The 21,954-nt window shown below is 35.4% G+C and overlaps 1 protein-coding gene across 2 annotated transcripts in view; it reads right to left on the bottom strand.

Moving 5' to 3' along the window:
* Positions 1-21,954, bottom strand: part of htr4.L (5-hydroxytryptamine (serotonin) receptor 4, G protein-coupled L homeolog) — a 233,178-nt gene that overhangs the window by 31,479 nt on the left and 179,745 nt on the right. Inside the window, exon 7 of one of the 2 annotated variants that reach the window (XM_041586219.1) lies at positions 3,573-3,649. The exons of the other annotated variant lie outside the window; for it this stretch is intronic. Coding sequence (XP_041442153.1) covers positions 3,589-3,649 — 61 coding nt within the window. The 3' untranslated portion in view covers positions 3,573-3,588. The remainder of the gene's footprint in view (positions 1-3,572; positions 3,650-21,954) is intronic. 2 annotated transcript variants of the gene reach the window in all.

Here is a 21,954-nt window from a genome sequence, read left to right as displayed (position 1 = left end):
AATAGGGGGTACTTTATTCACTATATACCCTCTGCTTAGCAATATCATCAGTTATAATTTATGTTTAGTGATGTCATTTGTATCACATGGTTCATTAAACGTGTGTATTTAAAAAAATTATGTACCCACCACTATTATTAAATCATTTATTAAAATTCTCATTTTAGTGGTTGCAGAGGTTTTTGAAACCACAAATAAGATCAGTTTCTCTAAAACCAAAAACGCCATGTCATTTATGAAAAGATCTGAATGTAAAAAGAATTGATTAAAAATGAGTAAATAGGATAAACACAGCTCCCATTTACTTGTATGGAACTTTGACACCTTTTTATATGGCGAAGTTTTGTATTGGTTTTAGAGAAATAAAAAAAAACAACACAAATGACTTTTTAGAGAAGTTTCCAGCTTGTATTTGTATTAAGGTTTATATTATACATCACATAAGCTTTCAATGTCTGCATCTTGTAGAAAATATTTAATGTTTATAAGAAATATTAGGCATACTAAGCAGTGAGCTATAAAAATGCTTTATGGCACTTACCGCATACACATTACTAATGCTTTTAAATGTTAGCTTACGGAAAGACCGCATAATGTATCATTAACTAATAAAGCTGTGTTTATTCATATGGCATTAAATTAGGAGCCAAGTAACAGAAGTTTTAATTAAAGACAAACGGATGCGGAAGATTTAACAAGAGATGACAACTGCTCCTTGGGGTAGGGGAAAATAATTGCAGACGTAGGAGAAATGTAATACAATGTTGTGAATCAGAGCCTGAATGATAGTAAGAAATAAAAGATTTTTCCCATGATGCACTTATCCATCTTGTATGCAGGCGACAATCCAGCTGGCATCTGTGCTCCACTCGCTGATTTTTCAGCACATATGGTAGTACCATTCAAAGAGCTATGACAATGATACTGTTTATAGCTCGGAAAATGGCGCTGCCATCTGCACCATGAAGTGAGTGTGAACTAGAGACCTAAAGGCAAATTCTTTCATGCTGTTCAAGAGACAGGTCCCTAAGGGCTGCCATAATGAATGACGAAAGCAAGGCTGAATGTTGGAACATATTGTAACACATTTAGACAAATATTTTAAATTCAAGAAATCATCTATCACTTGCACTCTGCACCTATCAATGGGAACAACTTTAACTAAGCACGTGGTGTTTAGTCTGTATAACATTCTCAAATAAACACAGTTTTAGTTTGTTTTGTTATGCAATTATCTTGCCATGTAAGCCGAGTTTTAGGGTAATAAGTGTGACCTTACCCTTATTGCTTGTCCCAATGAATGACCATGGCACTAGTGGCCCCTTAGCAGAAGTGCTACTATGGGATTATGAGCAGAAGTAATGTCCATTGCTGGAGATGCAGCGAGTGCTAATGGAAACTGATAACCCTGATCACCACAGCAGGGCTTCTTTCTTTAATTACTCCTGATGAGATCTGTATAATGAAAGCATGCTATAGAGGTTTGTGCAGAATGCTTGCTACACTTTCCGTAGAGAGTGAGACCAAATCACTATATGCTAGATGGGCAGGTGTTATGGGCAAGCACATGTAATTACAGTATAATATGCACAAATACAATCATTTAGCATGGTTAATCAGAGCGTGTAGAGTTTACGTTCTGATGAACTGTTTCCAGAAGATGCTGTACAGAACAATATTCTCAGTACTCAGATCCTAGCTCCCCCTGAGTCTAGTTCTTCTGGCAGGGATTCAGTGAAAACATACAGATGTAAATTAAACCTGACTGTGTATTCATAAAGGCCAGTTCTGATGAGATTATAGGGATGTAAGAGGAATATTTCATAAGAATATCTTTCACAGGGAAACTTCTTCCCACACAGTGATCGGAAGACTTCCGTGGCTTTAGCATCTTTTGTCAGATTAACCAAGATTCCTGAGCAATATAATATTCTATGGATAGAATCTTGGTTGTATTGTGTACTGATGTTATCACTGCTTCATTTCCATATGGGTTAATCATACACAATTTATCAGCAGCTTCACAAACATTTGGTAACCTACTTAAGTTTAAATCACACTGTATCAACTACTTGCAAATCACTGAAGAGATATGTCTCCAGTGTTTAAGAGGCTAATTATAGACACTACACAAGTAGTGTGGTTCACTTTACTAGTATCTTGAGTTCAGGGTCTACAAGAAATGAAGACACATGTTAGTTGTGCCTAGTATGTCACTTGCTTTACCAAATAATAGTTATCTGATATAATGTAGGAGGGAAGTGGGGGTCCTGTTCTTGGTGTATTACTATTAACTTATATTGTGCCAACCCAAAGCAAGTCCACTTAGCAGCCAAAATAAAGCTTTACACATTCCGTGTACACGGGCAAGCTAGTATTTGTGATGGACTTAAAGGCTTCTTAAACTCCCAAATGAGCAGTGCAACATCCGGTATATAAATCTTATACCTATGATTTTTAAATATTCACAATCTCAAACAAAGAATAAGTAAAAGGAGATGTTATTGAAGCCACTACTTACCATCCATCAGGTATTTACCGGTTCATGAATGGCATTATATTAATACATTTGTAGTCAATGGACCTTCATTCTGGCCTCAATATCCAGAAAGCTCCAAAAACTGGGATTCTGTAGCCTATATCCAGAATTTAAAATTTGCCTGATTTCAAGGGTCATCAACTTTTTTTTTACCCGTAAGACACATTCAAATGTAAAAGAGTAGGGAGCAACACAAGCATTCCTGGGGGTGACAGATAAGGGCTATGATTGGATATTTGGTAGCCTCTATGTGTATTGGAAGCCTACATGAGGCCCTGTTTGGCCATAAACCTGGTTTTTATGCAACCAAACCTTGCCTCCAAGCCAGGTATTGAAAAATAGCCACCTGTTTTGGGGCCACAGAAAGCAACATCCAAGGGGTTGGTGAGCAACATGTTACTCACTAGCCCACTGCTCTATGAGTATAGAGTATGAATGGATGAGTATATTAAGATACTCATCCAACTAACCTGTTATACTTTAAGTCATTTGTATTAGTTGTCGATATAATAAATGTGCTTGGGGTTTTTCTATTGGCACAATGAAAAGGGCTTAGTTCTTATGAGCTGGTTAAAACAAATTACCAGTCTCCACACTATCCCTTATCACAAAGGTTGCAGCAGTGCAGCAATTGTATACTCTACACTACAGCCCCCAAACATTGCTGCTGCTACTGCTATACATGGAGTGAAAAAGGCAACTGAATTGATTACCCTGCATTCACAAATGTGCCTTAATGATGCCACAGTGTTATACATTTTCATTTTGCACAGCTCTATTTTGACAGCAAACAGACAAAGAAAGCAATTAAGGAATTCAGGGAAAAACACAGGAAGGGATAAAGACAACTTTTGATAACAATGCAAATGCAGAACTTGGTTTACTAAAGAGTCACCAATTTGTCCATACTTATGTATATGACTGTGAATTGTCCCACCTGCAGCAGGAAAATTCTCAAGTGGCCTTTAGTAAATCTAGCCCCAAGTTTAGCAAAAGAAAGTTAAAATTTGGGGTGCAAAAAAAAAGGACTTACAGAGCACGCTCAGAACTCACACAGGTACAGGTCTATTGCAGAAGAGCAGAAGAAACTTGGAGACAGAGGAACAGCCACTGTGTATGTAGAGGGAGAGAAAAAATATGGATACGGAAGATGAAAACAAGAGGGTGGGAGAGGGAGAAAGACAAAAGACATGGTTAATTTATTAACCACCTTACCTTATGATTAGTTAAAAGATAGTCAATATTATGTTAAATTATAGATAGGCTGGTTAATGAAAGAGGTGGAAAGGTTGTCCCTTACTGTATTTTATCAAAAGCAAATATAAATCTATAAAAAATATATTTCTAAATAGACACTATTGTAAGAATTGGAGCTGTAACAGATCTCTACTTTGCCCTTTCCATCAGCTCATACTGGTTTGTGCATCAGTAAAGCTTTCAAACAGGCTCCACTCACATAAAAATCCATTTGTATAGATGTAGAAATTTCCCATTATTGACCTTAATAAATAATGAGGGCTAATTTACTAAAACAGGTGATGAATGGCCACCAAACAATACGATTATAGTCAGTTGATCAAACTAATTGGTTACTGATGGGTATTTTAGTGCACTTGAAAAAAAAAATCAATGTTAGTAAATAAGAGCCATAATTATTTCTAATTATTTAAGCATGCGGTACTGGTGGCACCTCACAAGTGTGCCACATTTTAAGGTCAGTGCCGCAACATGATTGCTCTTTGATATAAGAACAATTTCTGATTTCTGAGGCAAAAAACAGATCTGTTTTAAAACAATGTGGTTTATTATTTACTTTTAAAGAAGCATGCTGTAATAATATAAATATAAAGTTTCTCTAATATATATATATATATATATATATATATATATATATATATATATATATATATGCAATGGCAAGGTATTTATAAAAACACAATGTAATGTTACTCACATATATGTATGCATGTAGAAGTTGGCCTTCCAGTTATGTTGCCCTACATTCTTCAATGCCCTCTGACCTTGCAGATAATGACCCACCAATTAGCTCTGTTAAACAGTTTCATGTAACCATTCTAGAACTACCAAATTTTGGAATTGCAAATGTTATTCTTTTAATCTTACCATATTAAAAAAACAACCCACTAACCAGAAGGTGACTTAAGGCCTAGAAGGGTTGCTAAATACTGTAATTACATGAAAGTATTCACCATAAAAATCGCCATTTTATTGATGGCACTGCTTTCTAAGCTTTTTTTTTTCAGAAAGCTTGAAATTAAATAATATATACAGTTGAAAATATCTATGAGTTAGATTGCTAAATTCCTTGTACATTAAATCACCTGATGTCAATGTGCAGTCTTTTTATTTTTTATAATTATAGAATATTCTAAATGACAGGTCTACCTGACAGGTCTACCACTGCAGTGCACACTTTCTGCATAGCCTCAGTTAATGTGGGTCTCTCAGAATTACTCATCCACTGATTCATCAAGGCTCACATGAGCATCTCCTGAAACCCCAAGCTGTGGGATGTCTTTGTCCATGGGAGTGGGGAACTCCAGGTGCATGATATTTATAAAGAAACAGGAACAAAACACTCATGAGAAATAAAAGAACACATCAAACATTTGTCTGATTCATATCTACATGCTTGAAATAATTGTACTGTTAAAATGTTGCAGTGGAACACCTGATGATGTTTTTCAGCGTATATATTTACAAAGAGAGCACATTTGCCTTTGCGTGGATCCTGATAAAGAGAAAAAATGTAATAGATTTGTTTAGGCTGCTCTTGTCTCTCAAGCTAGCTGATTGCACAATTCTGGTGGTTAACTTTTAGTATGTTATAGAATGGCCAATTCTAATCAATTTATCAATTGGTCTTTATTGTTTAATATTTATAGTTTTTTCTTCTGACTGTTTAAAATAGGGGTCACTTACCCCATCTAAAAAAACAAATGCTTGCGAACAATGCCTTTAATACCTTCCATAGCTGTCCTGTTGTTTTATAATATTTTAACCAGAAGTCAGAAGTAGGTTTAGTCTCTCAACCTAGTGGAACTGCTGTCTGCAATGTGGGATTATGAATTGGATTTAGGTTTTCTAATCTACCTTTACAGAGACGGTTTTGTATAACTATGCTAACATAGCATGCCGATTTACTAACTCTTGTTTAGGAAAAAGTGATGGCATAATGTATAAAGTAATGGTATAATTATGTCCAGAGTTAATTGTGTCATTGCAATATAAATTGAAATGACCACACTTAAGTTAAATGACTTGACATGTCTTAAGTTACAGAAAAGCCAAACGTCAATCAAATTTTTTTTGTACACTTGGGGGCAGATTTATCAAGGGTCGAAGTGAATTCGAGGAAATTTTCAAAGTAAAACAATTCGAAATTCGAAGTAATTTTTTGGATACTTTGACTATCGAATAGGATACTACGACTTCGACTTTGATTAGAAGTAAAATACTTCAAACATTCGATCGAAGTACTGTCTCTTTAAAAAAACTTTGACTTCAATACTTCGCCAAATTAAACCTGCCGAAGTGCATTTTTCTAAGTTTATTGAAGTCGAAGTAAAATAGTTCGATCGTACGTTAAAATCGTTAGAATTGTTTGATTCAAAGGATTTAAACGCTCGATCAAACGATTTTACTTCGACCGCAGAATACCCAAATTCTATGAAAAAAGTTTGAATTTGAATTTGATATTCGAAGTATTTTAATTCAATGGACGAATTTCGAAGTATTTTTTACTTCGAAATTCGACCCTTGATAAATCTGCCCCTTGGTATTCTAAAAAAAAAGTAATTTATGATCACTAGGTACAATTTACAGTGAATAACAGTGCTATGAAGCTACAGGAGCCATATAACTTACTCCTGTGGTAGGTACAGTGCTCCATTATGTGCACTGACCCTTGATGTGTCACAAGATGAAGTATATGCAGTTATAATTATGCTAGATGTAAATGAAAATACACTATACACTTAGCTCTGTGCTAAATAAAAAATAGTCTACAGAATTATTTCTTCTAATAGAAAAAATAGGCGCCATAAAGTAAATGTATAAACCGTTATAAAATATGTAGCAAAAAACCCTCAGGGCTTACAAGGGAGTAAAAATGTTGAAATATAATTTTGTTTAGCCCTATCCTATGTGCACCAATAAAAAAAAAATCACTAATTCCCCACACATATTGAATGACTCTGTTAATGTTAATAATAGTTTCATGTTGTTAAATGCAAAAACGTACTCTATGCCTGGTATAACACGAACCAGTGTTTCAATAGGATGAAAAATATAAACGAAAACCAGTTAGCTCTATAAACTGACCAGGATAAGCAAGAAAATATCTTGAAAGGATATCGAGAGAATACTTTGAGATGCATTATATTACAACCAGAATGACTGTCCTGGTTATATAACAGTAAAGTAATCACTAAAACTAATGTAATGTATGAAGAACTACATTAGACGATGTGTGAAGACAATGTACAGTAGTTAATGTGATATATTTAGATCAGGCTATTGATACAGATGCTCTTTTTTTGTACAGATTATTGTAGAACAGTTTTCTCTGATGTGGTTGTTTTTTTTACAGGGAGTTCCTGAATTACTCAAAAATGGAACGTGTCTGATCCAATGATTTACAAAACCATGGGAAGATGTCCCTGACGAAGTGCCTGGAAAGAGGGCACGAAACGCGTAGGTTTTCCTCACCAACCCACTGCCAGAAACTCACTAGATGTGCCAAATAAAGCCGCAAGAAAATTGAGCAATACCGTCTCTTGTGATTCCTTCGATCAGCGCCGTGTAACGGGGTAAATCTGTGCACTGAGGTTCAATAAATGTCAGGTAAACAGTCTACTCATAGTTTGGGAAATGAAAAGGCTTCTTACATGGGAAACTAATATTACTTGGTTCTGCTTTTGTATACATTTTTTTTTAAATTAGTACTTGAATCTGCTGTACAGTATAAGAAAAGAAAAAGACCTGAATGCTCAAGCCAATATTCCAGAAAACAGAATAATTTATTCAATTGACAGACCAGTTGTTGATGCTAATAAATAATTTAATGTTTTCAGAGTGCTGGCTTGAGCCCTTAGTGATATTTATCATGCCTTGCAGCATGCCTAGTGCATTTTCACCCAGGGCCATTTAAGGAGCTGATTTACTCGAGGGTGAAGTGGCTAATGCTAGCGTCAATTCACTAGCGCTACCCCCTGCAGGGACATCGCCAATTTACTAACTGTCACTTCGCTAGCGAAAGAGATAGACGCTAACGGTCATTAGCACGCTATCGCCAGGCGACAATTCGATCTGGCAAATGGACATTACTCCACAAATTCAATGAAATGCGGATCTTACTGAACGTTACCCCTTGCTAGACTTTCCTTCGCCAGCTCAGACCAGGCAAAGTGCACTGGAGTGCATAGATATTCCTCAATCTTCTGTACCATCATATTTTTTAGTGGAAAAACCTTCCAAAAAACGCTGGTGTCTTTTCCTTTTTTCAGAGTAATAGCCTGCAAAAGTCCTTACATTTGGTTTTGGGTAACTGGGTTCCCCCATACATTTTCTAACATATGGAACACAAACTATACACTGGGCTCATGTGTAGGGCATTATAACAACTCTATTTTCTTTATTAAGGTTCCCTGGACTTGTGTAATGTAATGTATTTGCTGCAACATATACGTCCATTCAACTTTAATTTTCCCGCCAAATGCAAATTAACCAGAGCGCGAGACCTGTAGCGAATTTGCACTAGGGAGAAATAAACGCTAGCACATCTTAACTTTCAATTGCTTGCATTGCCGAAGTAAAGCTAGTGAACTTCGCCAGCGTTCAATGCCCACGACGAAACTCTGCATTCCAGTGAATTAGCGTTGTCTGAGTGAAATCTGGGGTTTGTATGTATCTTTCCATTATTTGAATCTTCATACCTTAAATATACTAGAAAATCATTTAAACATTAAATAAACCCAATAGGCTTTTGCTTCCAATAAGGACAAATTATATCCTAGTTTGGATCAAGTACAATGTACTGTACTGGAAATCATTTTTAAAAAATTATATGTATAAAACATGAGTCTATGAGAGATAACCTTTTTTCCGAAATTCAGAGCTTTCTGGATAAGGGTTTCCATATAACGCATCCCATACCTGTACTTAAATACCAATTTATGGGAAAATGTATATTGCTATATCTTATGTAACATTAACATAATAAATATCTGAATGAAAAGCATGAAGATTTAAACAAGCTGTTGTGTCTTGAGATCTACTGATCACCAACTCAAGATCTACTGGTAGATTCCGATCTACCCTTTGGGCACCCCTGTCTTAGACGTTTCAGGTTGAAGAATAGTCAATAAATGAGTTTCATTTGAGTCTGTATTTGGTCTTACGCTAGAGTACTCTCCCTTCAATCAAACAGTCCCAGATCTTTTTGAACTTGGCTGAAGACCCTCTGTCAGCTTAATCAGGTGAAGGGCATTGTTAGCTACCTTGAGCCAGGAGAGAAATTATGGGGCTAACTGACCCTTGCAGTTCAGCAGGATATTTTTGTTGGCAAGCAGGAGAAGGAGGGTGCAAAACCATATCCTGGAATGTGTTTGTGGAATTATATTGCCGAGTAGGCCCAACAAGGTAACCTTCTAGTATTTTTAGCATGATTTGCATCATATGTTTCTTAAAAACTGGAGGTGACTGGTTATTTTTTTAAATTTCTATGAAAGTGTTGACTAAGTTCACAACCTTTAGCATACCACAGTATTGATTTAATCCCCTTGATTCTTTACAAGCAACCAGCATGGGAAAAAGCATAGTAGTTCAGCATAATTGGTTATGACATGGCAAAAACACATCCGAAATGGAATATAATAAGTCTAGTGTTTGTAAGAAGAACCCCTAAGATGCTTATACTAAGAATACCACAAAACCTCCACACACCCCCTAATTAATAGTCAGTAAGAAATTTTAACATGAAAAAATAATCCCATTAGAAAACAAAATTAAAATAAGCAAAGCATAACAAAAGTGTAAAATTAATCATATATTAACCAGCATATACATGTGGTGAAAATAATTGTGTTCCTCTTTGTGGATGAGCTTTATATGTAAAATATCAGATGAGCCTATTTATAAAAGTGCATATGCCAAAGCTTTGATGGCATTTATGCTAAAGTGTTTCACTTTTATAGACATTGTAAAACTGATAAAAATCAAAGAAAACACAACTCTGCACTTGCATACGCATCAGGCACTACTTATGCAATTCTACAAATGATGTCAGTTTCTACACAAGTATTCTGCTCATATTTATTCTTTCACTTTACAGCTTTATAACTTAATACACAGCAGTGAAAAAAGTCACTCTAGTAATTGTATCTCTGCCCCACTTATTACACCACTTTTGTACATATGGACCTTAGTGTTTATTGGTTTCACTTTCTAGATAAATATTACTATTACATATCTGAGTGTGTCAACTTTGGGAAAGGTTTCTGGAGTCGCCCTATCTACAGTATACTTGCACACCTAATTGTTTGCAATTAGAGTAAATAATTTACTAAACTTCCAAATGAAATACCAACTACTAAGGTGATAAAAAAAGACTGGTGTGGATTCTGTTTGTTTTCACTATCAGTTATACTATCAGTTATAACCTACATTTATTTTAAATTTAAATTGATACATGAAATAACACAATTGCATGTGGGAAGCAATAACTCTATTTTTGTAATTATATTTAACAATACAAAATAAAAAGGCATTTAACAGGTTTGACACTGCAAGTGGCTGAGGCAGTTGGGAAAATATGATTTTAAATTCCCAACTGCTGAACTACAGAACAAGATTATATGGACAACCAGATTATATGGACAACCATTGGCTTGAAAATGAGGATGTTTCTTAGCTTAATTCCCATTGCAATAATAACACAAACAGCAGAGAATATGCTGAGAACAAAAGCTTGGTCAGAGAAAAAAAAAAGCAAATTAGAACTTGTCTTTTTATAGACTTGCTAAGCAAACAGACATCCATGGCCAACTTATTTTTTTTTTGCTGTCATTGGCTTGTATTATGATTACTGTATAGCAAGCAAGTTTTACATCTTGCCCATGGATTCTTGTTCATTTGCAACCATAAACTGTCCTTATGGCTTTAAATCCCTACACTTCCTCATCTCCCTAGTTGCTGGGCAGATGTCCGTGTATGTTAATTTACATATCCCAGTTATTGGCCAAGAGGCTTTATGACCACTTCCTGCCACACTTTAATACAGTGCTTGGTAAGGGGTGGATCTTCCTTTTTGGCTTCTGGTTGCTGACCCAGCTGGATGTTTCCAGGGAGCCTGGCTACACCAAGGCCCAGTAAAGCCATTTTGCCTTAGAGGGACCTTTAATTCTAGTGTTAATTCAGGGAGCAGGGACCCAATGAATGAGGCCAGGTAGAGACAGGATTTATATCTGTTATAGCACTCTTTATGAGAGTAAGATAGTCAGGGGAGATAGAAAGAGCAGCTTTGTGCTCCATCAAGGATGTTAGCAGGCAGTAGCTTCCCTAGACTATAACATTGCTTACAGTGAAGGGACACAGTGGATAGGGTGTCAGGTTTAGATTGTTCTCATGACATCTCCACTGTTTGGGATCTGGACCACTTTTGAGTTATTTCTGCCTGGAGGTCTGCTGTACTGCCTTGACTACATCCATGGGTGATCCACATGCAGCTGTCTCTGATACAGTCCTAGCCTTGTGAATATCTATTCTGCAAATGCCTCTTTTGACTGTAAGTAACCCTGTGGATCATTTGTCTCTGACAAATAAAATATTCTATTCTGTTCCACTGCATCCTTTATTTCTCATTTTTATGCACAGTAGCCTGTGTGAGTTGTAGTTGCAGTACACCACATAGTAATTTCTTCCACTTTGCGAAGGCCCTGCCTTAAGTGTTAGAGTCAAATGTAACCCATGCTCTAATGCACTAGCTGGACATTAACCCCTTTGTGCTTAAATAGCCAAAATAGTGTTACAACATCTTATCCTCAGTAAAGTTTAACAACAGTTTCAGATCCTCAGGTTGGAAACTATACATTCATACAAATAACATGGCCTTAGTAAAATAAAATAATAACATTGCTGATTAGGAACGCTAAGGTATCGGCAAATGCTCACTGCTCACATTTGCATTTAATAGGGTTGGACATTTTTCCATTCAGTAAATGTCGGTGGAAAGGACAAACTAAATAAAGCAGGCACAAGTGTCCTATTTGGTAATTTTATATACAGAAATAGCTTCAGCCTGAAAATGAAAATTAATCTTTTCAGACATATTATAGGAAAGAACAGATTGTTGCCAAGAACTACAACTGCTGCATGTCTCAAGGTCAAAATGGCATACATTAGACTAGACCAGAGACTGACATTCTGGCAGCTCATAGTCAAGTTCAATCATTTGGCTCATGGGTACATGGTCATATCATGTGTACACACTTAGAATTGTTTAAATGTTCTTCACATGCAGATATACACTTACATTCTTAACTATGACATATATGTGCACCCTACAGTTTAAACCCTTATGGTAAAATTTCTCCTTCACCCTTCTTATTCATTCTTGTTCTGAATGAAAACACAGACTGCAATTACGATTGGAATGCCTTCATTTATTTCAGAAACCGTGACGGTATGTTATGTAAGTAAGGTTAAAGAAGCAACCCACTTGTCTATGAAGGTTTTCATTCATCCAGGTCAATGTATATCTAGTATATGTAAATCTAGAGCAACTGGACTTGCTGATTAATCATTGAAGAAGTTTCACTACTCATCCGAGCAGCTTCTTTAGTTCAACTCTTCCAATAATCAAATAATTTTTTTATAGTGACTGCTCAGCATTCACAACCGCTATGAGTTACACTTGTCACCTCATTGGATTTGTTACACTGCATCATTGTGATTAGATTATTAGAAGAGTAATATGCTGAGGATTTCCCGTACCAGTCAGTTGAATTGAAGAAGCTCCTTGGACGAGTAGTGAAACACCTTCAATGATTAATCAGCAAGTCAAGTTGTTCTAGATTTACTTCTACTAGAAGCACCCCACTTAACTTAAACATCTTTTTTTTGTCAAAACAAAAGAAAACTACATCTCCCTCAAGAACAAGATAAACCAAGCTCTCCCCAGTTCAGAATTAAGGTAGAAATACATGGTTGATTTTGGGGCAGATTTTATCTGATCTTGTCATGCAACACCACGCAACGACAGGAGATTTGTAGTATGCTACAAAGCCTGATCTGTCTATAGCTAGAATGTAACATTGGATCAATGGTATTTCAATGGACACCATCAGATTTTGTCTCATTAGATGCAGACGCAGCATCAGATAGTTGTGTCGCGTAGGATGGGAAATTTTCCATGTAGTTTACTCAAAGATTTTCCATTATATTTTGACCCATGCGAGTACATCCGTATGATGTGTTTTATCGATCTGACACCATCCTAAAAAATCTCACATTTAGTTTAACCCGTAAGGTCGACACAAGCACTCTAGCACTCAAGCAACCCTCAGTTTGATGAGCTCACTGTTCTCCCTTCAGCCTTAACCTTAAGTATATACTATATATATATATAAATATATATTAGGGTTAGTGATGAGCGAATTTTTTCACCAGGCATGGATTCATGGCGAAATTACGCACATTTTCTTTTATTGCATTAAAGTCAATGGGCATCCAAATCGTTTTGATGCGCAACAATTTTTATGCGCATGACAATTTTGATGCGCAACAATATCATTTACCATGACAGCTAACTGTCATATGGTCAAAGTACGTTTTCTCAAGACAAACTGTAAGCTCTTATGGGTAAGAGCTTCTCTCCCTCATGTTAGCTTTACAAATGATGTCATGCTATATTGGGACATGATATATTTTGTTCATACCACAGAATTAATCAGATTGAGTTTGTATCAGCATATCCTGAGAGGTGCAGATGGAAATCAATGATGGGTGGAAATGAGAATCTTTACTTCATACATTCCAAAATGACCCATTCATTATAAAGAATATAACTGCATTTCTTAAGAATAGCGGATAACAGAGACATTTTCCGGGATACATGTTTCTGAATTTGTATATTTATTATCAAAATGGAATAACAACAGCGGGAAGATTACAATCCTTAAGAGTCAATTGCCTAAATTATCAATGAAGAATTGTTTGAATATAAAGTTATATTTTTGTTTTGCTACATTTTACCAAACCTGTATTATTTCATGTTATTAACCTGGGTAATAAAGTCAGGTATATGTAACTGAAGTATATTCCTACAATGATGAATACTTGTATAGTTTCACTCCTGCGATATGGGTGTTTGCATTGCCTGCAAGATCTAGTTGGACCTCACTGTTCTCGTTTACCCCTCAAATCCAGAATTCAAGCATTCTAAACAAAAAAGTATTTCAAATAACATGGAGAACTCTGGTGACCTGATCTGTAACCATACTGACATTTGACCTTCTTGAAAATGTTTGGCTTATATTGGTCTGAAAGGCTCTAAAATGTTTATCATGATACTTTGTAACATGCAACTTCACTATTCATCAAAACGAATGTATTAAGACAATAAACTATTATTAACAGCTAATTGCCATTTTTTTTCAAGTATGCGAACACACACAAATGTTGCTTAAGAATGCAAGCCATACAGAACAATTTAAAAACTTAGCCGTTAGCTAACCATCAGCAGCCAGAAAGCTAACACCTGATGGATTGCTATGAGATACTAAAGCTGGGGCAATATTTATGCATTTCTTTATATTACACCAAACTTGCCTAATGGAAATGGTGAGAGCGTGGGTGCCTTAGTTCTCCTACGACACAATTTAATGATGTACACATTCTCACAGAATTTACATGACTATAAAATGATAGGAGGAGGCCTTAGCAATTTAGTATTTATAAATGTAACTGCTCAAACATTATTCATTGCAGGAAGAAAATGAGAACCATCATAACTATGGAATAATATTTGGATTTTGCAGTGGTTGCGTCACAACTTTGAGACTAAAGTATAACAAAATCATTTACATGGTAGCCATTGTATAATCCCCTGTATAATAATGTAAATATATGTGATTAACTTGTTACTGCCAATGAGATTAACCTATACTGCATTATGTTGCTTAAAACTATTTTATTTTCTTTAGCTACTTTTTTTATCAACCTAACAAGTCAATGAGGATTATGTTTTATTATAATCCTCATTAGTGAAGTCAATTTTTATTACCCATTACAAAAGTGCAAGAGAAAGACCCATAACTAACTAACCTGTGGAGGAAGTTTCTGAGCAATTGACTCACTCTGTACAGCTGTAGATAATTGAAGGAAGAGTTCTGTAATTACAAATCCATTAGCAGAATCTACTTTATGTTAAGATGCAAATCAAACCCAGCATGGAGCCTACCTCAATCCTTAACTGTTGGAAACACAGAATTCTGCAACATTTTGTTTCCCTTTCATAGCGTCTCTTTAATATGATGAATTTTTTATGAAATGGTGGTCTACATTTTAAATAAATCAGACATAAAGTATTGTTATCGAAGAACACTCAGTTTGCATACATGCTGCAGACTGTATTGAACTGTATCAAATATGAAATAGAAAGCAAAGTAATTCATAGCTAGTCAGATATTTAGCCATGTATATTTTAGTAGATAAACTTTTTCAATGGTTACTATGAGAATAGCACTTATTTACTGTGTCCAACTAAACCACTGTGGAGTAATGGGTAAACTAGATCAACATATAAAATACATTCTGATGAATATAATATTGAGCTGTGAAACAGATAATTGGCAAGCATTCTTTTAATACATAGAATGAATTAGCCTTTGATTTTATTTAGCTTTCCTCGAAATGTCAACAATCCCTGGATGGTTTGTGTGCAGGTCAAGAAAGGCTAGGGAACAACACGTAAGAAGCTGATCTTGTTATGGCCGCAAATGTGAAAACTAACAGTAAAACATATACTGAAGGCAGCTTGTAAAGACCCATAGGGTTTCGAAGCTGTCAGAGTCACTTCAATAGTATTTGATTTAGAAGCTCTTCCAAATTGCAAGCAATTTCAGTGATAATAAAGTAGTAGGACTCCCGTGATATGGTAAGGAAATAAACTGCCCTAGGACATATTGTGTCTTCACTTATACCTGTCACTTCTCCCAGTTCAACTATATTTCTTGGCTTGCTGCATTTTACATAAAATAAAAACATTTATGTATATCTAACTGGTATTCCCAGTGATAAAGATATTAATCTGGATGTTACTAATCTTAGTAAATTGGGGCTAGGAGATCTGAGACATAAAGCCAGAGGGGCAGGAGAGAAAAGCACATTTACACAAGGCTAATTTGTTTTATCAGTGGCCGTACATCTTATGGCTTAATCCACTGTCAAAGACTAAATGAAATATAAGAATATTTAGCAGTTCATACCGTGACAGGATGTGTTCTACAAATGAAATGATAAATTAACATATATCCTGCAGCATGTATTAATTTATAGCTGCTATCTTATTTGTTGTTTATAATGTATGCTCGTGTGTGTGCTTCTGCTGCTAGCCCACTTTGGGTCATAAAGTGCTACACTTGACAGATGGTTTAGAAAAATCCCATTTCACAGAAGTACCTGCCTTTAGCATAAGACTGCAAACACATAGCAATTGCAACCTTGAGGGCATACAGTATCTGTCCTAAGTAAATCTAGTCCCTAGGTGGCTATAGTTTAATCTTGATGCTACAGAATTCTGCATTATCCATGAAGCTTGTTCAATTATGCTGAGCGATAAGTACACCATGAGTATGTACAGAACTAAACAGATAATGAGTTGAATATAGCACTGCAAACCACAACATATTTAAAATCCCCACATTATACTGCAGAAATTAAAAAGAGCGAGGGTTGAAATACTGTAATACAATTACACAGACAGTGGCATCCACCCCTAAAAAACTTGACATACCCGGTTCAGCAGACATGCAGCAAATATGGTCCCTTTTAAACTATAAGCTTTTGATACAAGCTTTATAATGGACCAAAAACTTTTTGAAACATAGACAGTTATTTTATACAACTTTTCCAACAAACACTTTTAATTATAGAGATACATGCAATGGTATTTAATGGAAGTCATTATACTGTCTACATAAACCATGAATAAACTATTCATATAAATGGTGTTGTCACATGCCTTGATAAATGTATGATTAATAAACCCTTGTTGTTTTTTAAATATTCAGAGAATAGTTTTAAATATTCAGAGAATAGTTTTTAGATACTTTCTGAATTGGTAGGGTGTTAGAGTACAGAGCAGCACACTGAGCTCTAAAACCCATAGAAAAAAACTCAAACCAGGTGATTCATTATGAACTTTTGGACACATTGATCTGCTGGATTAAATCTAGCAATTCATTGATGGAAAAAGAAGTCCAAAGAACATAACTAACATATGAATTGTTTTATGAATTTGAATAGCTTCAAAATATTTACTTAGCATTAGTTGTGATTCTTTGGTAACCCTGAATGAATGATGTCTCCTGTAGTGATGAGCAGTATTTTTTCGTCAAGCATGGATTTGTGCCAAAATACCACGTTTTGCCATTGGCAATTTTTTTTCGCTAAACAAATTTTTGCCGTGAGGAAATGCATTTGACAAGAGAAAAAACTGTGCGAAAACTAGAGAAAAACAAATCAGTTAACAAATGTATTTGGCATGAGAAAAATGCCCATTTACTTAAATGCATTTGGAGTGAGAAAAACTTGATAAAAAAATGCCCATTGACTTAAAAAAAAAATTTCAGAGAGGCAAAATGGGAGAGATTTTCTAGTCTCTAACTAGTCTCTTGGTAGATAAATGGGTGATGTCAACATCCTGTCTATCCAGCAGACAGACCTGCCATTATTGTTCAGCATGCCTATAGCTTTATGACATGGGCTTGTTTATGTCTAGTTAGAAGCCCTTGACCATGACATGTTGGTTACATGAAAGGCACTTGCACTGTTACAGGACTGAAGACGAGAAAGTTACTCACTCATTTTCCAAGATGGCAGCTGTGTGCTCCTCGGGACTAGATTAAAATACCGGTATGACTGGTAAAGCCCTTTTATGTGCTTTTTCTTTTTAAAAGATAGATATATAAGATTTCAGGAGGGAAAAATGGAGACATTCTATAGCGGTAAAATTATGTCAGGGGTGTTTTCTTGTCTTTCGAACACCTACTGCGAAATAATTTAAACTGTTAAATAATTCAATAACTGTAAAAAAGAATGCATAACTGTGAACTAATTCAATCTAGGTTCCAAGCATTGATTCCAGCAACGGCACATCTGCAAGCAGTTTGTATCTTCTACCTGAGTCTCTGGGTTTCCTTTGGGTACTCTGGTTTCCTCCTTCTCTGCAAACGCATACAGTTAGGGTTATGAGACCATGTGTTCATAATAGGGGCCTTAGATTGTAAACTCAACTGGGGGAGCAAATGATATATTCTTTGTAAAGCTCTACAGAATATTTCAGCCTTATACAAATAAAGGATAGTAATATCTACTTATGTATTTATTTTGAAAAGAACAGTTTATTCTCATGTCTTTACTACTGTACTTGTTTCTAAGATGCCTATTTATCCACAGCCTCATTTTAGTGGTAGTGGTAAAACTAAACTCACTTTGTCCACACCACGAATGTCATAAAATTAAATAAAAGATCAGGCTACAAAAAGTAACACTGAAAATAACACTGAACAATACAAAAAAAATACATATACCTAATGAAAAAAAACGGATCAGTGCAGTTCCCATTGATTTCTATAGGACCTCAACAACTTATATATTAGAGTTTTTCATGGTTTTTAAGCTTTATAAATCTTGAAATTTTAGAGCTTTTAAGAAAAATAGGAAAACCACACATTTTTATATATTTGTGGAAAAAATAGAAATTTGATTGATAGTAAATCGGCCCCTAAGTCTTCAGCTCCAAAGGATTATGAAAATTGCATGATTATAGATTACTTAGGTGGTGAACAAACTGATATTTTTAATTCATACTTAAAATGAAGACAGTTTTTCAAAAGGGCCGAAGAGATACAGGTTTCTTCACTTCTTGCACGATGCATCCCATGTCTAACTGGGTTCATTATTGCCAGAAATGCATGAGCGGCCTCTTTAAATGAATAGCAAATCTCACTGGGAATTACATATTTAGAAAAACATTTACAAACCTTATGTCTTTCCTTCCTAATACTGTAATATTTGCTATGTAAAATGAAAAGGTGGTCAGTTTATGGAAACTTTATGGAGAATAGACAGGGGGTTATTAATGATTAGAGTAAACCAATTAAGAAAGCTTTTCATAAATTTGTGATGCCCATCATATTTTATTTATGCTATGAGTTCATTTGTAATTTACAAGCAAGCTGAGAAATTGTATTTGCTGCTATCTGGGGAAGAAATAAAGAACGTATTGATAGCCACAAGAAGATGTATGAGTTCATGCAATACGCTTTTTGCCACCTAGGCACTTGTGTTCAGTTACAAATAGCAAATAATTGATTTAATTTGATTTCCATGTAATTTTTTTGTAATGTTTCTAAGGAGAATCCAACATCCATTTATTTTCACTTAATTAAACCATCAGATATGGGGACATAGGTTATCCATGGGCTCCTAGGGCCATACTTCTTGCCTGATGTTACATTTATTTAAAATTAACTTACAGGCAACAGGAAAGGGTGCAAATTGCAACCAGAAATGGCTTTTTTGTTGGTTCAGCTTTGCTTCCAGAAATATAAATTTACTACCTATGGTTAAATTTGCCGGGTCTATAATTATTACTGTGAAACCCACAGTAATAGGAACACATTTATAGAGTTGCTGATCTTAAATATGCATTATCATTCAGGGCTCAAATTCATCTGCATTTTACCCAAATGTCATGCACAGAATAGATTGAAAGAACTAATGGAAACGGACGGAAAGTGATTCTTTAAGACTAAAGAACAGGGACACCCATTGCTGGAGAATATATAGTGAATTAGAAACCTAGATGAATAAGTTTAATAAAAGTTATGCTAGAAATGCATCCAACATTGGGCTGTTATCTAATATGAAAATCAAAAAGCCACTGAAAAATGTATGTGTAAATTGAGAGGTTTAGAAATATGCCCACGGCCTCCCACCCTATTAAAATAAATGCCTACAAACAAAGGTGCATAATGGCAGTTGCCCTTAGTTCAAAACAAAGCACATGATGAGAAGCACATAGTTTGTCATTTGCCAAAGCCAAATAAAAATGAACAGCATTTACAAATAAGACAAATCCATTTGACTGCAGCTGACCCTGCATGTCTCAAGAGAGCTTTGTCTGAGACTGTTTTCTGTCCAGTTTCTGTTGGGAGCAACTATGTTCTAAGCAATTAAGATATATAATTGCATGTAGTTTTAGAAAGTCCCACCCTTTGGCATGGCTCTGCACTAAATCAAGTGCTTCACTTTGAATGTCAAGTGCCTTTATATAGTACTGCCTTTGTTTTATAGAAAATGTCAAGTTTGGGCAGATATTGATCTTAAGTGCAATTTGATATTCCAGAGGTTAAAAACAAAGAGAGATGTCCAAATTCTTAAACTATTAAACCTAATATTATTATTGCCTCGGAGGCCTACTCTATGAAGAAAAATAGGAATATAGGACAAAAAAGTGTCAGCTTATAGTAGCTTTTGTCATTTGCCAGTTTTTTCAACATGTGGTTCCACATGTCTGATTTTATTTTAAGGTAGAGCATACAGTATACCTAAATGTACAGATGTTGAATGTTGCCCTGGGTTCATATATGACTAATTTCTCACTTAATATATATCCCATATGGAATCGTGAAAGTTTATAAGATGTTTAGACTTTTTTTATATCAGAAATTGAGAATTTACAATAAGATTTAGCAACCTGAAACATACACAAATAGATAAAATGTCTTACCATTTTGATGGGATGTTTATTTAAATAGATGCTGATTTAGTTCTTTGCTTTTAAAGGTTCCTAATGTCCAGCCCAATATACAGTAAGTGCTAACCCTTTTAACAACTCAAGACTGCCATAAGAACATAGAGACAGCTTAGAGGAATAAACATGACAGTCACAAACATTCTCTAAAATTATTACCCAATCTGTTCCAAAATGGCTGTAGTGTCACTACCAGGTCTGTATGAATTTTCAGTACATACATTATCCCTTTGCCACCATTTTATTCTCCTGATGCAATTTTTTCCGCTCATTGTGAATTTAAAAGTGTTCCATTCATTTTTACAGCAAAGGAATATTTTTCTTTCTGTCTTGCAGGCACCATGTTGAGTATCTAACACTTGATTGCACATTGAGCAAAGTAAATACATAACCTCAACACAAAGCAAACTCCTTTATCAACAGCGATGGCTGCTGTAACTCATCTTTGAGGTATTGACGTGTATTGAAGACTCTATTCAGCATGACACACTTTTACAAGATTGTATTATGCCCTAACAAATGTCATGTACAAACCAGGAACAATGTGCTGCAACCTGGCTATTATTTTAATACAAAGAATCCAGCAGCTCTTAGAATGTCAAAGCAGTGACTAGTATGAGAAAGCTAATAATATTAAATAGCCTTTAAGTGCTTAGTGTATGCATGTGACTACATTCATTACTGCTGAACTTTTGCTTTCTCAAACTGTGGTGTAAAACAAAAATATCAGCAGGCAGATTATTGTAAGTCTACCAGCAACTATCTCGTTATTTGAACAAAGTAAACATGTTGGTTTTATACAGTAATGTAGCCAATGGGCTATTAGCAACATTATCTAGAAAACAAAGAATATTGGTCATCTACATTTATTCACATCTAACTTAATTTTTCCCAACCCAACCCAGGCGGATTCTGACACTTAAAAATTTATACCAGGAAAGATAAGTGATATTTTGCAGGTTTTAGTAAATCTGGCCCAGTGATGTTAAATCAAGATATGGTATGTACAATACATGTCCGTTGTAGTCCATAGGAGGTCAAGATTGAACAGTAGATTTACCATTCCAGCATCACATTATTTTAACTGCTCACATACATAAACAGAACCTACTGACAACCTGGATTATATATGATTTGTTTACATTATAGTACTCTTTTATGACCGCAAGTGCAGTGAGCAACTTGTGTTTTTATCCACAGTCAGTTGCTCCTAAAACGCACTTCAGGTGACGCTGTGCCTGTTGGCATAGGGGGACCTTGTAGCTAACATCACCCCTGACCAGGCAGCACTAGTGATGGGCGAATTTGCGCCGTTTCTCTTCGGCAAAAAAATCTCGAATTTCATGCGAAATTC

Source organism: Xenopus laevis, chromosome 3L (assembly GCF_017654675.1).
Source record: "Xenopus laevis strain J_2021 chromosome 3L, Xenopus_laevis_v10.1, whole genome shotgun sequence".
In the NCBI taxonomy this organism is placed as follows: Eukaryota; Metazoa; Chordata; class Amphibia; order Anura; family Pipidae; genus Xenopus; species Xenopus laevis.
The sequence above is the reverse complement of the archived record's forward strand: the minus strand, read 5'-3'. Positions and strand labels throughout refer to the sequence as shown.